The sequence below is a fragment of the Polypterus senegalus genome, chromosome 12, assembly GCF_016835505.1.
Source record: "Polypterus senegalus isolate Bchr_013 chromosome 12, ASM1683550v1, whole genome shotgun sequence".
Taxonomy (NCBI): Eukaryota; Metazoa; Chordata; class Cladistia; order Polypteriformes; family Polypteridae; genus Polypterus; species Polypterus senegalus.
In genome coordinates, this window is record NC_053165.1 from 132250866 (window position 1) to 132270803 (window position 19938).

General features: G+C 36.9%; 1 protein-coding gene across 1 annotated transcript in view; it reads right to left on the minus strand.

Moving 5' to 3' along the window:
- arih1 (ariadne ubiquitin-conjugating enzyme E2 binding protein homolog 1 (Drosophila)) overlaps positions 1-19938 on the minus strand; it is a 231087-nt gene that overhangs the window by 65514 nt on the left and 145635 nt on the right. Inside the window, exons 5-7 of the mRNA XM_039773452.1 lie at positions 14222-14277; positions 10428-10494; positions 8850-8956 (exon numbers count right to left, since the gene is read on the minus strand). Of these exons, the coding sequence (XP_039629386.1) occupies positions 8850-8956; positions 10428-10494; positions 14222-14277 (230 nt within the window). The remainder of the gene's footprint in view (positions 1-8849; positions 8957-10427; positions 10495-14221; positions 14278-19938) is intronic.

Here is a 19938-nt window from a genome sequence, read left to right on the forward strand (position 1 = left end):
GGAAGCATGTTTTAGACATTTTAATTTGCAAACCTTTCCTCCCAGTTTAATATTTTCAGGGCTCCTGACTACTTGCCGGAATGCGCTGTAGGGTGCATGAATAAACAAACAGTATAACAAATGAGTGAATAGATCACTGCCAGACTTGCCACCAAGCTCTCTTTTGTTGCAGTCTCAGTATATGTCAGCTCTAGGAATACAGAATTAGTTACTTTTATCTGTTACAATTCACAATCTAAAATATTAGATGGTTGGTCAAATGAATTTGGCAAATGCTCTTATGTGTTATCATATGTTGGAGAGAAAAAGATATTGCTTTGTAATATTTTCTGTCCAATTCCCTTTAAATACTCTTTTAGTTCTTATGTAACCAGAGAGACCTTTAAAGTGAAAAGTTTATGAAATCATTTTGGTTATGGACACAAATAACCCAACCACAAGGGATGCACAAACCTGTGCATTTCTTCGTGCCAGTCCCAAACACGAAATAAATGGGGAGGGTTACGACGGGGAGGGAACTTGGTGTAAAATTTTGCCAGATCAATATACAGACTATACAGATTTCCACACTGGATCAGTCGAGGCCTGGATTTAACAACAGCTACCACCAGTACTGTTAGCCAACAGGATGCTGGCGGAAATTGGGCTACTGTTGGCTGAAGAAGAAGAGGGGGAAGGTGTGTCCAGAGGCAGGGGGTGAAGAGGAGGGTAAACAGTGGATTTGAGGGTAGGAACTTTGAATGTTGGTAGTATGACTGGTAAAGGGAGAGAGTTAGCTGACATGATGGGGAGAAGGAAGGTTGATAAATTTGTCCGTACAAAAAAAAAAAACAGATGAAAGAGTAGTAAGGCCAGGTGTATTGGAGACGGGTTCAAATTTTTCTAACATTGTGTGGATGGGAGGAGAAATGGGGTAGGGGTTATCCTGAAGGAACAGTATGTCAAGAGTGTTTTGGAGGTGAAAAGGGTGTCGGACAGAGAGATGGATATGAAGCTGGAAACTGAAGGTGTGATGATGAATGTTAGTGCATATACTCTGCAAGTTGGGTGTGCAATGGATGAGAAAGAAGATTTCTGGAGTGAAGTGGATGAAGAGTTGGACAGTATATCCAATGGAGAGAAAGTGGTGATTGGGGAAGATTTCAATGGACATTTTGGTGAAGGAAACAGAGGGGATGAGGAGGTGATTGGTAGGTATGGTGTCAAAGAAAGGAATGAAGAAGGCCAGATGCTATTGGATTTTACAAAAAGGACGAACATGGCTGTGGTAAACATATTTTAAGAGAGAGAAAGATATGGTGATGTACAAGAGTAGAGTAAGATGCGCATAGGTAGATTATATCCTATGTAAGAGGGTCAGTCTGAAGGAGACTGGAGACTGCAAAGTGGTGGCAGGGGAAAGCGCTGTTAGGCAGCATAGGATGGTGGTCTGCAGGATGATGTTGGATGTCAAGAAGAGAATGAGAATGAGGGCACAGCCAGGACCAAATGGTGGAAGTTGACAAATTAAGACTAAGGTGGAGTTCAGGAGGAAGGTAAGACAGGCAATAGGGGGCAGTGAAGATTTACCAACTACAGCAGAAGTGGTAAGGGAGACAGCTAGAAGGGTGCTTTGTGTGACATCTGGACAAAGGAAGGAGGACAAAGAAATCGGTTAGCATAGGTTAGGCTGATAAAGGAAAAGATGGCAATGTACTTACAAGCGAGGAGTGTGAGTTGAGTAGATGGAAAGAAAGAGTACTTTGAGAGGGTGATGAATGCAGAGAATGAGAGAGAGAAGGTTGGATGATGCGGAGACAGTGAATCAGGAAGTGCAATGGATAAGCAAGGAGGAAGTAAGAACAGTTATGAATAGGATGAAGAATGGGAAGGCTGTTGGTCCAGATGACTTATCTGTGGAACCAAGGAGGTGTTTAGGAGAGATGGCAGTGCAGTTTTTAAACCAGATTGTTTAATGCAACCTTGGAAAGTGAGAGGATGCCTGAGGAGTGGAGAAGAAATGTACAGGTACAATTTAAAAGAATAAAGGGGATTTGCAGAGCTGTAGTAACTACAAGGAAATAAAGTTGATGAGCCACAGCATGAAGTTATGGGAAAGAGCAGTGGAAGCTAGGTTAAGAAGGGATGTGATGACTAGTCAGCAGCAGTATGGTTTCATGCCAGGAAAAAGCACTATAGATGCAATGTTTGCCCTGAGGGTGTAGATGAAGAAGTATAGAGAAGTACAGAAGAAGCTGCATTGTGTCTTTCTGGACTTAGAGGAAGTCGGGAGTGACAGAGTATATAAGAGTGGTACAAGATATATACAGGAATTATCTCCCCAATTGGATGTAGTATCATCTAATTATCTACACATTTTAAAGGTGTTAAAGCTTTTTACTTCTTGGCTCTCTTCTACTTTTTAATTTAGTTGTAGATTAGCAGTCATCAAGATGAACATTGTTCTTCATTTTAATTCCACAGGTATTCACACCTTATATGATGTTTTGAAAATAATGGGCTTCAAACTTCCCAGTCATTGAGGACCTGTTCCAATCTTTCTGTTTCTCCATATTCTCCCACCTAAAACGTAGATCTGTTGTTAAGACAAGTGAAGTTACTTTACCCTTTTATGTCGCCATTTCTAACTTCTCTCATTTACTTTCCTCTACTACAAAGTGAGAACCTGCTTTTTATTTATTTATTTAAATCTGTTTCCAAGGCATCATAAAGCCCAGTGCCAATATTTTCTTTATGGCACAGAGATGTTACCTCTGTTCTTTACCAGTTTCTGGGAAATCAGTTTCTAAAAATGAAACATTCTTCTCTAAAAAATCCAAACTATCAGCATTTCCAAGTCAAATATGTACACCATTTATACCTTACTCCTTGGAAATGTTTTGCTATGGGTTTGGCTAAGGATCCTTAATTTCATCGATGCCTTCTGTTTGCAGATGGCACATTTATCCATATGGTCTGGACTGGACACTGGCTCTTCCTTTTGAAAATTGATTTTTTAAATTGTTGTTTTTGTTTCCTTTCTGTTATTTAATATACTAGGGGACATCGCCCCCTGCTCGCTTCGCTCGCCAACCCCTGTGTTTGGTTAATCAGATATACAATTTAAATTTTTTTTTTCTGTGGAATTGTTTCAATTTCATTATTTGCACCTTTACTTTAAAGCTTCATTAAAACAATATTTTTTGGAGACACATTGTGACAATGCAACATATAACTGCCCGTGAGTGAATATTGTTTGTTTCTCTAATAAATAACCCAACTTTTTCTAATGTTTGTCCCTGTGATTTATTGATTGTCATAGCAAAAGCTATTCTCACAGTAAACTGTAAACATTTTAATACGAATGGCATATCACAATCTCCTTTGGTGTGTAATGTTATTCACGGAATATATACATTGCCTTTCTTTTTGCCTGTTAAAATTTGCATCGCTTCTCTGTGATCATAAATATACACCTGACCGAATTGTGTATTCTTTAAAATTCAATTTGTCGTTGCTTTAACTGTTGCAGGACCACAGATTCTCATAACATATGGTCTATTATTGTGTAAATCCACGTTTTGTGCATAAGAATGATGCGAATACGAAAAGACTCTACTCTTTGCCTTTTATTTCTGACCTCGATTTGTCTTGCTCTTTTTTCAATTACACCTGGTTTTGATGGTTAATCACCTTTTGTTTTGCGGTAATGCGATCTGTTCTATCTTTTTTTTGATACTGTAGCGACTGACATGATAAAGTGTCACAAAAGCTTTACTTGAACAATCGCTGATTTCGTAACCCCAAACACAACTTTCCAGCACCCTCTCCAATCCCTCATCCCCCGCGTCTCGCCCCCCCCTTACCACATCAATCAATACCCCGCTATCAGTCTTCCGTGCTATACTCAGCCCTCCCTCAATCGGACCAACAGTCACTTAAAACCAAAAAGGCCTCAACCTAGCTGGGACGCTACAATACTTTAGAATTTTACTGGCTTCATAATCTCTTCTCTTCCTTTTTTTATCTCCAACTTATTTGGGTGTCTATTCTCTGCATTGTCCTTATACGCTTTATATGTGTTGAGAGCACTATGTGCTTTTACACGACTGACTGTTTTTTTGATGCACGTGCTCTTGTATGACATCTGTTGTAAGCAGGGCGTGTCTTGCAAGGATCTCATGTTCTACATCCCCGTGAGACGGCCCTGGAACAGTCTCTTGGCGCCAAGCCTCATGTTTATGGTCCCTGAGAGTGTCTTTTGTCTCACGGGTCTTTTAAATGTCTTTCGAGAACTTCCGAGAAAATCAGGCATCGTCGCCTTGCTTTTGCATTTCAGGCTTTCTTTTTATAATAGAGAGAAATAAAAACAATCACAAAAAGTAAGATTCAGCATTTCTTAATATTCTGAGATTAAACAAAATTACTTCATGAGACAAAGCTTAACTACTAGATCCCCCAAGTCTTTTTAAATCAATTCTGAAGTCTCATTATTAGGGAAAGTGCAATCTTGATAAAGCTGCTATTTAATAATAGTTTTGTAATAATAATTATTTTTGTCCATAAAACATACAATACAGGATGCAAAAGACTATGCATATGTAGATTTGCTGGGGAGTCTGAGTTTAATTAAAATATTAGCTAGTTGTTTGTTTAAAATAGCAAGCTGTAGAACAAAAGCATAGTCTGACAAACCAAACTATTGTCATTTCATGGAGACTTTATTAGTAAAACCATGATGATCTAATATGTTATTTCTATAGGATAACATATAACTACATTAAACAGTGTTTTTAGCATATCTTTCAAGACTACAATGACTGAAGACCTCAATTATTACAAAAGTAGCTACTGTTCTTAACAGCCAAGAGGAAACAATTTTACACACTCAGGCAAATTTTCTATTTAGCGTCTCGAAATGAGTGCATGTGTAAACAAATCTGGATTAAGGATCTAAGACTGCAACAACTACTCAATGTTGCAGATACTAATTGGAAATAAATTACTGGCAATTAACTTTTTTTTTTTTTAACCCAGTTATTTCCCTTGTAACATGTTACATGCGTCAAGGGTTGAACAGCAAAGAACTCATAAGTGTAGAGTTATTTCAGCTTTGCATCTGGTGAGAAAACAAGGTCCTTCAAGATCTGAAACTGGGTGGGGGATATGATGTTTGGCATACAACTTCTGTAACATCAACTTTGGAAACTTTTTTGGAACCCAATAAATGCAGTAATATACATCTTTGCATCATTTTTGCTTCAAATTTGACTCAAATGTTACCAATTCCTAAACAATGGTGTTGCATATCTGTATAGAGTGTGTCAGCACCTAAAACAACCCAATCTAATCCACTGTCGCAGCTCTCACAAGCTCCCTATTAGGCAGGATAAGAAGTTCAAGTGTAAAGACTCAACTCCAGAAATTTCCAGGTCATCTTGGTGTTCATGAAAGAACAGACCATGGCAAATTTATGTAATGTCTAAAGGAAAAAAGTGAATGGAGTTTTTTCAGCAATAATTTAACGAATGTATAACAAATTTTCAAATCGATTCTTCCTTACAATGAGCTTATCACTAATGTTTTTATGAAATCTAATGAAACGGACAGCTTAAAATCAAATTGAAAACTATTTCTCAAATATTACTAATAACCAACAGTAATTAGTCAGACAGAATATGCGCAACCTGCCTTAAAGTTCAGAAAAAATGTATCATAGACAATACAAACATAAATGAATACAGTAAACAATTTCCAAACAGTAATAAACCTAAATTATGATAGTAACAATTGACTAAAACAATGGCATCATTTATAGATTAAATAAATTAAATAAAATGTTTAAAATGTCAATAGATAACACAAAATGAAAAAAAAAAATTGATGTAAGAAATTCACTTGCTCTGTATTATCTCGGATTAGTTGTACAATGCTAATAGATGTAACAATATGTTACTAATTTAATTAATGAAATCCTTTAATGCTGCACACTTACATATTCGCCCAAAAAATTGCATATTGGTGCTGTGCTATGTTTGATGGTATCACTTCAGATTCAGACTATGCACCACCTTGAATTGTTTTCTTTGTTGTTACCAGTGCTCTTAAATTTTGTAAAAATGTCCTTTAAAACATACTTTCTGCATAGAACCATATACTGTATAGAGTTTATTTCTAAAGGCTTTCAGGCAGGTGTTTGATTAGGCTCAAAACAGTACCATGGAAAATTTGGACACTCCAGGGCAAATTATACATTTTGTTTACATTTGAAATAAAATACAGTAAATGCAACTTTGACAGCAAACAAATTAAAACAATCACATTTTTATGAAATCTTGTTATTGTATAGTTATGACCAATTTGATGAAGAAAATAAAATGGAAAAAAAGAGTAAATGTGTAATTTGCAGACGTTTTTGTTTGGTTAGCTATAATTATTATTTTGGAAAATTTTTATCCATTCTTCCTAGCTAATCACCTCTAGCTGTGAGGTGTTCTTGAACTGCCTTGCATGCACAGCACTTTTAAGATCTACTTATAATTGTTCAATGATGTGCAAGTCTGGGAACAGTAAAGGACACTCCAAAACCTGACCCTTGTGTATCTTGAGGTACTTCACATTGGGTTTTAAATTATGTTTTGGATTGTTGCCTTTGTAGAAGACATTCTTTTTACTGCATCAGTTTCCTTATTGAATGACTGAAATTTTCTCTGGGGATTTTGTGGTAGTCCCAGTATTTACACATTGTTTCTTGTGCCACTAGCTGCTGCAATAAACCAAAGTGTAATAGATCCACCCCGGCACTTAAAAGCTGACCTTGTTCCTTTCTTCAAATGCTGCTCCTTTTTTTCTCTAAACAAACCTGTTGTTGTAGCCAAAGAGCTAGATTTTAAATTCATCTGTCCACAGCACTTGGTCAAAAATGCCTCTGTCTTATGGGGACATTATTCTGCGTACTTAAAACATTGTTTTTTGTGATAAGATCACGGGTAAAGTTTCCTTTTCATGGCTCTTCCACAAAGACCATGTCCATGTAAGTAATGCTACAAAGTAGAACAGTCATATATGGAGGTATACAAGCTGTTCTATATGTCAGTTTTCTTGGATTTCTGTATCTTGTCTTGTCCCCTCCAGTTTCTCTTAACTGCAACTTCTTAGTGACATTTTGAACTTTATAGCCATCCCCTGCTTTGGAGAAATTAAGAAGTTTATTTTTCAAACCTTCAGTCAGTTGCTTAAAACAGCCCATGGATGTTGCAAAATGTGAAAGAATCAAAAGATTCAAAGAATGAATTACACTCTGGAACTGTCATCAACTGACTCTTGACCAGACTAACCTTTAACTATACCAGACCAGATCAACAAGACTTTACAACTAAAAGGCTGAACAAACTTTGCAAATGCTATCACTCTTTGCACATGTACATTTTCATTATACAGGGTGACACAGAAAAATGGGAACTTTTGAAATGCGTAGTGGCAGCCATGTACAGTTGGCAGCACTGCGGAACAGGGACCCTGAGCTGTAAACAATCTCGCCATTTAGTAATTTAGTAATCAATTGCAAGGCAATCAATGGCAGCTGTGCGAGAATTGTTCGGTAACCATGTCATCTCAATATTCGGTGACATTCCCTGGCCCTCAAGATCACCGGATTTGTCAGTTTGTGATTTTTTCTTGTGGGGCTACCTTAAAAGTCGGGTCTACATGACTCGGCCAAGAACACTGAATGAATTGAAACAAAGAATTCAAGACGAAATTCGTGGTATCCCAGCTGAGATGTTGCAGCGATCAATGGGGAACCTCAACAGCAGATTGGAAGAAAGCATACGTACAGGAGGACGCCATCTACAGGACGTAAATTTTCAGACATTGATAATTTGGTTTACTGTCTCTTAAATGGCAAGTTGTAGTGGTTCAATTGCGGTCAATAAAAAATTTTTGTTGGATTTCTTCCATTTTTATTGGGTTTTTCAAAAGTTCCCGTTTTTCTGTGTCACCCTGTATTTTTACTATCGTATTTACTATTTTTATTTAAAACCTAAACAGGTTGTCCAAATTTTGTATAGAACTGTATAACTGTAAATAGTAGATTTTCTGCACTATAAAAACAGAATTACAAAAGTATTAACAAGTACCATATATACTCACGGATAAGTTCTTCCGCAGATAAGTTGGGAGTTGATTTTAATGTATAATTTCTGGTATTTTATAATGTCGGTCATATAAGTCGAATGCGGAAAACTCATGCTACTGGTCCAAGAGATTGATATGCTAACGCCCACCTGAGAGAGTAACCGTGGAGCACACTACCTTTTTTTTTTTTTAATGCATTGTGCCTTCGTGACCACACGGTAATACCAAAACTATTCCGAAGCGACGTTCGCACTGTTTTGTGTTTTTTGTATCTCACACCCTCATATACCTTTATTGCAAGAGCATCCCTCATCTACGTTGGAGTGTTCGATCAGAAGAAAATATGAAGCTGGTTTTAAATTAAACATCATTGAAGTAGTGAAAAAAATTGTAAACTGTGCTGCTGCAACAAACTTTGATGCGCCTGAGAAATTGATGCGAGATTGGAAGAGGCAAGATGATGTTTAAAAAAAAAAAAAATGTAAGCGTCACATTTCTGAGCGGGGTATGATTTTACGATCGATTTTCGGGTTTCAGGATCCGATTAATATGTGAGTACATACAGTAATAAATACATAAATCACAGATACCAATCCTGGAGTGTAGTAAATAAATACAACTTAGATTTAGGCTCAAAAGTAAAATTATGGAAGTAGCTCTATACATTTAAAACCTCTTAATTATAAACTGGTGATTGTTCACATAATTCTTCTCAAAAATATGCAAGAACTTACCAGAACTGACGCCCACATTTACAACGAACTGGTTTAGCATCTGGATACTGGACTTTGATAACATGATGACAATCAGGGGCAGGACACCATTTTAATAGTCGATTACACTAGAAATGAAAACAAGATGCAAGGTGATCTATGAAGAAATGATTACAGGCTCACAATCAATTTAGAGAATGCAATTTTAATTCTACAACTATAGAACTGTACCTTTCCTTCTTTAAACACTATTGCGTTGCTGTCAAAGGGTGGTGTGAAACCCTGTTAATCCATTATTCAATTTTGTTCATCAGAATAAACAAAATCAAAGAATGAGGGAACCAGAGTTTGTAATAAAAATTAGTTACAGAAATTGACCCAAACCTAGTCAGGACATCAGCACATTGTACACTCATGAACATAGCAAAAGCAGGCTAATTTTATATTAACATACCATGCATATCATTGGCAGCGCAATTGTGTACATAGAAAAAATCTACACAAGTAACAGGGAGATGAGGACAAAAGTACAAATTCCACAGAAACAGTCGCCTGGTTGGGTACTGAAACCTCAGCCATACAACAGTGGGGTAGCAGTGCTAACAACTCTGCCAACTGGTACTAAATGCTTTACCTGTATATTTACCCTTGCAATGGACAAATTAAAGTTTAAAAAATATTCAGTTACATCACAGATTACATACAACACAATCTGCATTATCTACTTCAAGATGGGTGATCTAACCATGTACTTGTCTTATTCACCTAATTTCTCCATAGACATTAACTGTAAAAGTACTTAAGTAGACTTCTGAATCTACAGCACACACATAGTATACATTAATATCCCTAAAATTTCCTGTAGTTACAATTACAATGTTTCTTTATTCATTGAGATTCGCATTATTTTTATAAGAAAATCATTTGGATACTCTCTGCACATGTGTGTCCAGATATACAGACAGAGAAATCCTGAATTTGTTATATTTATACACTTTCTCATGCCCTTTCAAATCTCACCACTACATAAATGTTTCCCACATATCCTATTATGCCAAGAAGACACCTCCTTCAGATATGGAACAACAAAAATGAAGAATGTACTGGCTCTGCAAAAAATATCACATTTTCCAGCTCTAAAATGTTTTTGAAAGGCATAAAACACCTGGTAAGAATTTTTCACTATATGTATTGATGGGTCATGTTAAAAAAAATAAATAAAAAGATTCCCATTAGTCATCATCAATCAGCCAATCAATACACCTTAATTAAGCAAATCTACTGTTTACTTGTGATAGGTGAATTGTTTTGGATTAAAAAAAAACTTAAATACAAAGTGTGCTAACCTGCATGTTAGTCCATGTGAAATATATTTTCAAAAGACAATTCTCTCATATAGACATTTGAAAAATAACATTCCAATCCCTCTGCCCCAATTCTACAGGTTAAAATAAATTAGATTTTACAAAGGTTTTTGTATCTTCCACCACCAGCATAATTAACAGATATATTGCTACATTGTCTAAATAACAATATTTACACAGACAAATATCTGACTCCTTTTATATTAATGTCTTAAATAAGGAGAAAAATAATTACCTCTACAAAACTATTGGTAATTAAATGTTGATACTTCAACTTGACCTTTGAATCTGTAATAAGCCGCCTAAAAGAAAAAAAATATTAGCAGTACATTTTTATAATAAAAACAATTTTTTTAAGTTTCATAACTTATTGATCATTGATGCTACTTTAAAATTGAAAATAACATTTAACACATCAATAGTAGTGCATAGCAAGAGCAAATACTAGATAACAGTTTATCTTCAGCAATATTCTAAAACACTTGTAAGCTAACAGGTAAGGTAAGATATGATATACAGGTGCTGGTCATAAAATTAGAATATCATGACAAAGTTGATTTATTTCAGTAATTCCATTCAAAAAGTGAAACTTGTATATTAGATCCATTCATTACACACAGACTGATGTATTTCAAATGTTTATTTCTTTAAATCTTGATGACTATAACTGACAACTAATGAAAGTCCCAAATTCAGTATCTCGGAAAATTAGAATATTGTGAAAAGGTTCAATATTGAAGACACCTGGTGCCACACTCTAATTAGCTAATTAACTCAAAACACCTGCAAAAGCATTTAAATGGTCTCTCAGTCTAGTTCTATAGGCTACACAATCATGGGGAAGACTGCTGACTTGACAGTTGTCCAAAAGACAACCATTGACACCTTGCACAAGGAGGGCAAGACACAAAAGGTCATTGCTAAAGAAGCTGACTGTTCACAGAGCCCTGTGTCCAAGCACATTAATAGAGAGGCGAAGGGAAGGACAAGATGTCGTAGAAAAGTGTACAAGCAATAGGGAGAACCGCACCCTGGAGAGGATTGTGAAACAAAACCCATTCAAAACTGTGGGGGAGATTCACAAAGAGTGGACTGCAGCTGGAGTCAGGGCTTCAATTTGAAACATTTGAAATACATCAGTCTGTGTGTAATGAATGAATCTAATATACAAGTTTCACTTTTTGAATGGAATTACTGAAATAAATCAACTTTGTCATTATATTCTAATTTTATGACCAGCACTGTACAGTGAATTTAGAAAGTATTCTGATTCCTTCACTTTCTACACACTTTATTTTATTGTGTTGACAATTTAATTTTAAATGGATAAATGTGCCCATCAATCTACACTCAATTACTCACAATTACAAGCTGAAAACATGTTTTCAGAAAAGGTCTGCAAAATTATTAGTCAAAAACTGATATCTCTGATTCATATAAGTCTTCAGATGCTTTGCTGCAGTATTCCATGTTGTGGTCAGGTGAATCCTTTCTGCTTTTTTTTTTTTCGCTAATCCCTTATCCCCTCCCGCCAGCGCTACGTGCCATTGTGAAGAGGGGGGTTGAACGGACACCAAGGACACACAGCCGCTCCTCCGAAAACCCCTCTTAAACAGTTATACAATGGGAAACAACAAATACACCTTTTTTTTTTTAAACTCTACTTTGCTCGATCAGCTGCTGGATTGCTGCTGCTGCCATGCCGTGTGATCTGAACTTCACTCGCATACCCCTTCCCCTTCTCAAACCGCCAGCGATATGCGCCATTGTGAAAAGGGGGGCTTGAAGGCAGACCGAGGAGACGCAGTCACTCCTCCAAAACCCCTCTTAAACGGTGATACATTGGGAAACAAGTAACAGGTTTTTTTTTCACCTCCACTTTGCTCTATCAGCTACTGGCTTGCTGCTGTTGGTGTGCCACGTGATCAGCATTTTGAGCATTGAAAAGCAAGTACAGCACCTGAATATTCGATCTCTTTTCGCTGTTCCATTATTTTACCGAGTAATATTTTTAGGTTGTTTGCACTAATGCAATCTTTACTCTCATTTTTTGAGACTTTTGAACTTTCCTACTTCCATTATCTCTAACCTGCTCTGCATGTGTGTCACGGGACTTGCTTCCGAAGGGTGTAAGTATGACGTGACTTGTCCGTCACACGGGAAGTGAAAGTGTCTTTCTTCAAAAGATCATGTCTCATTGCAGGAAAAAAGTCTCATCATTGCAAGATTTTTGTTTATAATAGAGAGATAATCTTCTCAAAGATTCTCCCTATAATAATCTAATCGTTTGCACCTTGTCAGGTGCATGTGATTTTAAATTTTAGGTAGTGATATGGGTATACTTACTTTTATGAAATGTGAAACTTGCATTTATGTTCACTTAAATTACATAATGGACTACAAAAAGTAAATGTTATTGTGTGTGATTCATAGTATATCACCATTATCTATAGATACTTTATCTATAGATTTGAATGCTCCATGCTCTTTACAGGGAAGTGCTTTCTTGAAAATAAACTAAATGGAGAAGCTCTAGACAAAGGTGCATTCTAATCTGCATTAAAAGTGTAATTAAATGAAGTAATTATGTGACACTGAGAAGACAGTTTGTTATTGTAGGAAATTCAAAACAAGGGGAGAATATTTGTGCTATCAATTATTGTCTATAGATGTTTTTGATAATTTAGAAAAGGTCTGAATTTGTTATTTTTTTCATAGTACTATATACACTTTACAAACTTTGTTTTGTTTCATGCTGTAAGTTAACACAATAAAATTTGAGTCCTAAGGAATGAGAATTATTTTAATTAAAAGGTAAAAAGCTAACCATGCAGTACAAATAAGAAAGGGTGCAACTCATCCTACACACAGCATATAAAAAAGAAAGTACACCTGATTCACCAAGTTAAAATTTCTTATGTTGATTCAGGAAATGCAGGGAAGGTACAGTAAACAAGATATTATTTTAACAAGTCATTGATAAAATTTAACATTTGTTCCAAATCGCATCTGAGGTAGAATTCAGGTGTTTGGCATTACAAGAAGATAACATTCCCTCATTGATGAACAAAAAATATGGAATTACTATGCAATTGAAAAAACAGCAGAAAACAGGATGAATTAGAGAAGAATGCTGGAAATGGTTGACTCTTGCAGCACAATGTAGCAGATTTCCATAAGTTAGTGATATATACCAGTTTTTAGTTCACTTACCTTCACTGCCTGAAGTTTAGGGGTCATGACAGGTCCATAAACAAAGTACTCTGAATATGCAACTAATGTCTGATTATTACAATAATATCATGTTGCTGCAAACTAAATAATTTTGCGCTCTTCAACACAGAGCCATAAAAATGTATTTGCCCATTATTTTCCATCTTTCTGTATGTGGCCCCACAAATTGTTATCAGATCTTCCAACAATGGTATTTTTTACATACCCAAGGATATCTTGTTTCAAATAAATAACAAGTTTCCAAATTTGTCCACTCACTTTCATTAGTAAAATAAACAATTTTGTCATTACTCAATATTAAAACAGAGCTGGGCTCAAATTGGTAAAATACGTAATGATGACACTACCGAATATTGATACAATCACCATGTTGAGGAGATGCATGGATAATGTTTATTAAAAACTTTTAAAACATTGCCAAGATTAACTAGCATGTTACAAAAATAAATGTCAGGAACTATTTAATTATTGGCCAAGAATTTGGATAAGACCTTCACACATTTCTTTGAAGCTGAACAGCAAATCTTCTAAATTAAATATACAATGACTTTCATATTTTACATGGAAGCTGAGATTTTTGATACTTATTTATAACATTTCAAAACACTACCTGAGAAGATAGCCATCAAACACAACTTACTATGTAGTAGCATCAGTTTTATGTAATTTAAACCCAGATAACTTTTAATTTAGAAACTTTATGAAAGATATACATATATTATCACTCAATAGTAACAAAAGAAACAGATACATCTGCTTTGGTTTTGCCTTTACTATACAGTTTATCATACTTACATAACAGTGCTATCATCCACTAGAATGTCACAACCATGAGCTGGACAGGAAATTGTCTTGAAAACAAAAGATGAAAACTGTATTCAGAATCTTTAGGACAAACAGCAACATCAAAACTAGAATTTGCATCCAAATGAGTCATACATAACCTCTGTAGAACCATCTTTTTCAATGAAGAGAGTAGATTAACAAAGGGCACAACATTTCTTATATTTGAAAACACTATTTGTAAAACACTGAATTTAATAGGATACCAGAATCAATTTTAAAAGTAACCTCCAAGGAATGTGTAATTTAAATGAATATATTAACTTCACGCTGCATTGCCTCTGTGCTCAAGGTTGTCTAATAAGATTTGATTTGTTTTAATCAATATTCACCTCCTTCATTTAACAATGATTTTTAAAATACTTCCTTGGTATTTAAACCTCTTGTTCATTGACTGTTTATATATCACCTCACTAAAGCAATGGCCAAAACCTAACTATCATTTTATTTTTTCAACATAAAGGGCAGATTTATGCACAATTTGGAAAATGTCTCTGGTGTCAAGTTTCTGATTTTAAAAGTGTCTAATTTTCTGGCTTTTATTCTTGCTATTAACATCCATTAGCTTTATCATATTTTTCTAATGTTAGACCTTTACATGCTCCACTTCTCCATTATCTAGCAGAAGCTATAACCAGAGTTTACATGTTTAAGACGAAAAACAAAAAATGCTACACTGTGCACTAAAGCAGAATGGAAAGCAGTTAAGCTAATGAAGCTACATAGCAGGACAGTGTACATAGTGTAAACAATACTGAGGCGACTTGCTGGGATTTGGCAATCTTTATCTGTTAGAAACACAACTGTAAACTGGCATCAAAACTCAATTATATTTGCGCTTAAATACTAATATTTAAATTTAACCATTATTCATTAACATAAGTGAATATCAAATTGAGAGTACAGACACACTAATTTGCAGCATTTTTATATTGTTATTACATTTTAATTCAACAAATACCTTTGTATCACCATTTTTGATGAAATTTAGCATATGAATCACAAACAACTTCAAGAGCTGAGAAGTATTTTATTTTTTGTTTAATTTCACTGGTGACCTTGTTTGCCAAACATTTTCCTGTAAATTCACCTTAAGGCCAGCTTATGCAAACTTTCACACGCGGACTGTAAGATTACTGCACATCTGCTTCGGGCATACATGTTGTCACAACCCAATCAGTACTCTAGCCTTCCACATTGCATGCATTTGGGAGAAGGGAAAAAAATAAATAAACTTGCAGCATTTTTATTTGAGAGGTACATTAGCTGACCATAACGAGATCATCATCAATTCTGCCACCAGAAAAATGAAATGAATCCCTGCGGGCTGACAACACAGTGCTTCATGGATAATTTGCATGCATAACTAGCCATGTGCTGCAATTAGATCCAAACCAAGCCATACCAAGGAAACCTCACACCCAAAACCCCAGCAAAGACAAGACATGTAACCCTATGAAATAATAACCAAAGGTTTATTACTATTTACAAGGTGTTTCTACCCTTCTTCATGGAAGAAAAACAGCAAAGATTAAAAAAAAAAAAAAGAGTGGCCAGCAATACCAGGCGTCACAATTTCAAACATAGGAACAAGTCTGTTCCACTGCACCACTTCATGGGAAGGATAAAGTGTGCCAGAAAACAAACTCAGTGAGAGCAATAATGTATGTGTGTACACATATACATGTATATACAGTATATATATTTCTTTTTACTTACTGCTAGCTTGTAGCCATTTGTTGTATTTTTGTTTATTTGTTTTTCTCTCTGTCTTTTATTGTTTGAAAAGTCACTTTATTGTAATTAAAGTTAAATCGGACTATACCAATATGTATCTTTGATAGGAACAAAGTTACTGCTCTTACAAAAATACCCTCATTATCATTTAATAATGTCTGCGGTGAAGAAAAGCGCCTCTCTCAAGGGGATTTTTCCTTTTTGAATTAACAAAAATTCTGAACTCTGAAGAGAATATCTTACATCAAAATCACCAATCAAGAAAAATCAGCTACACCAAGTTAACAAACAGAACAAAATAATTAATAGCATCCAGTTTGTGTTTCAGATGAGAAATGCAAAAAACATTTTACTATTTGGTGGACGGTTCCATCAGCAGATGGGGTGTGCTGTATTAACCGGACATGGAGGGAGATGTTTCTGTTGCTGTCTGATTAAAAACCATTGCATTAACAGGTTGCTGTCAACCAAATTACAAACAAGTGAACCCAGAAACTGCAAAGAAACCTCTGTGGACATCCTCCTTTTTCAATCGTATCTCATTCACTCTGTGGCGAGTACAAACTGAGAATCTTGTCCCCATATTGACAAATGCTCTAAAATGATAAGGCTACTGCTGGGCCATTAGTCTTCTGATTTCTGCAACACTACTGCAATGCTGCCTCGTCCTACTTGTCAATTTATTGAGGTCTTCCTTTTAATGTTTACTGACAATTTAGAGTATTTACAGGACTGGGTTTTATTTGGGGGACATATCCAAGTCTATACCACCCGATCCCGCAAAAAAGCAATAGACATTTCACAAGATTCATCACATCCCAGTCATTGCCTCTTCCATCTTTTGTCATCGGGCAAAAGATACAGAGCAATGAAAACCAGGACACACCGCCTTAAAAACTATTTTTATCCAGAAGCAATCATGGCCCTGAACTCAAATAAAACTGCTCCATATCATTCTGTAAATGTGCAATATAGACCTTAAGTCAACCAGTGCAATTTGTACATTTAACAAGTGCAACATGTATATATGACAAGTGTAATTTGTATATATTTGTAACGTACTTTTATTACTATTCCTTTTCTTGTTTTTTTAACTCTTATGCCTTACACTGAGTCGACAGTACCTTCAATTTTGTTGTTCTTTTGTAAAAGTGACAATGACAATAAAGATTTATTTATCTATTTGGGATTGGATTGCTGTTTTATTAACAATGCTAATATATATATTTTAGTACAATCCATCTTAACTGGCCTCGAATTAACCAGCCTGTTAAAATAAAAAAAAAAAAAAAAAATTTAATCCTGAGTTCTTCTTTATATTATATGTATGCACTTCCTTCTTTCCTGAAAGGTGAGTTGGCTCCTACACTCAAGAGTAATTTCCGTTTACATATTCCTTTATGAATTTTCCACTGTGCCTTCTTCTGCTTCTCCCATCGGGCGCTCACGATGGGGCTAAACCAGCCCAAAGCCTCCATGACTGACACTGCCTTTCAACGGCCACTCAACTTCAATACCAGTCACTCCAGCTCCGTGATCGCTCAGCTGGAGCGATGCTTTCTTCAGCCCTACCAAGTGTCGGCCAAACACTCATCTGCAGAGGTTCACCTCCCAGCTGCCTGCCTTTGCAGCATCAAATCTGCTCTCTCTCGCTCTCCTGCACCAGCATTCCTCTATCTGCTTCCGACTCCATTAACCTCCCGTTCTTTCCTGTTCTCCCCCAGCCACCTTGCGCTTCTATTTATCACAGGGACGTGGATCAGATGTGGCAATTAGCAGTTCCCAGGAAAAATTACGGATTTGGACGACTCCTCACCTGTGCATTTAAGCTAGGATCGCCTGCATCACGTATTCCCCAGGAACCGATCGGCCACACATAATCGCTAAGCCACGAGTGTGGTGATTATTTATTTACAAAGTGGACTTTTTAACTTGAGCTGTGGACCCGCTACACCACACTGCCCAGTTGTGGTATGAGAAGAAAAACCTGTGTGGGACTCGTGGATGAAGCCCTATGGATATGGTTTGTTAACGAACGTTGAAGAGGTACAGTACACACCTTAGAAATATTTTTCTACATGAAAATAGGAATGCGTCCAAAGATGGCTGGTTAAGAGGAATTGTACTGTACCCATACACTATATATATATGTATTTGTGAAGGAGAGCCGGGTCTCATACCTGGCCGGGGCTCCCCTGCTGCATATGTTCCAGGGGAGCCACCAAGGACAGCTCAATACCTCCCTACGGGACGCTTGGTGGGTGGCAGCCTCCCTGGCCGATGTGGATTCCCCAGTCTCACACGTGGCTCCATGGGACATGGAGTCCTACACTGCCTGTTTAGGAGCTGGGGTGGCCGCTAGGGGGTGCTGCCTAGACTCAAGAACCCTGCTGGACGAGTTATCAGGCCCACCCAGAGGTGCAATTGGGACCAGGTGGTTAAGCACCTGAAACACTTCCGGGTGGGCTATAAAACGGGCCAGCCTCCACCACTCAAGGGACAGAATCAGGAGGAAGAGGACGAGGTTGCCTGGAAGGAATGGTGGTGCAAGGTGGAGAGTTGTTGGTGTGGTATTGTGAACTTAAGTGCTTTTGGGACTGTGTAGGGCCTGTGGGACACGTGGAAGACGTGCCCCACGGCTGAAGAGAAAATAAAAGCCTGTGTGACTTTTACACATGCCTCTGAATCAGTCTGTGCTGGGTTGGGCGCTATATAGTGTCGTTATCACTATATACAGGGTCTGGTCATAAAATTAGAATATCATGACAAACTTGATTTATTTTAGTAATTCCATTCAAAAAGTGAAACTTGTATAATAGATTCATTCATTACACACAGACTGATGTATTTCAAATGTTTATTTCTTTAAATTTTGACGATTATCTAAGAATCTAAGATGTTTAACAGGCATTCCAGATATTAACTTGAGGATTTGCCTGCGAATATTTAGCGGCAGCGTGTCTATGAAGTTGTGGAATCGCCTGCGAGTATTTAGCGACAGCGTCTCTATGAACTTGTGGATTTGCCTGCGAGTATTTAGCGACAGCATGTCTATTAACTCTTTTAGGGCTAATTTTTTTTTCGTTTCTTATCTCCCAGGGCTGAATATTTTTCCAAAACCTAACATTTTTTTAAAAAAGAACACAGAGACAAGTCACCCTTTTGCCATTGTGACATTCCACTGCCACCAAGTTTTCTGCCCGCATGAAAACCGTATTGTCACCACTTTTCATCTTCTGAAACTTTATGAACTTTATGTATGGCATTATAGCCTGGCTCACCCCATGGGATTTGTTTCTGTTTATTACAGAAGTGAATAAAACTTTGCAGCAGCACGTACCTATCACCATGCTGCATAACCTGTCCAAAGCCACCATGGGACAAAGCACGTTTGGACCAATGCTCCCTGAAGTTATATCACCAGTTCTGTCCCATCTCTATTTGTAATACCACAGCACGCTTCATCTCGTCATTTGTTGTGGGTTTACACTTTGAAAAACAAGAATGCGATGCAAATGCAACCCGCGATTCAAAAAATGTCTCTGCCTACCTGTTTATCTCGTCTGACGGTAACTGAAAAGCAGCATCAGGAGAGAGCAGCCTGAAGTACAGCAGCTGGTGATCTGTCATGTCCAACAGCAAGCCATGCCATCTTGTGAAGTCCAGCAGCCAGATCGGCTTTCAACGGAACAATGTCTGTGTATTTATTACACGCGAACCTTGCTGTAGATGCATCGGCTGCGCGAAGCGCTCAACTGGCAACAGATCCGCTGGCGCGGCATCGGCTGGTGTTTGATCAGCTGATGCCGGCTTCTCACTCTCTTGCTCGATCTCCTGATCACTGTCAATAAAATCTGATTCTGAAAAATCAGAGTCCGACTCCGCGATAATGCGCAAAACATTGTCTGCCGAGTGTTTTCTTTTCTGCACTC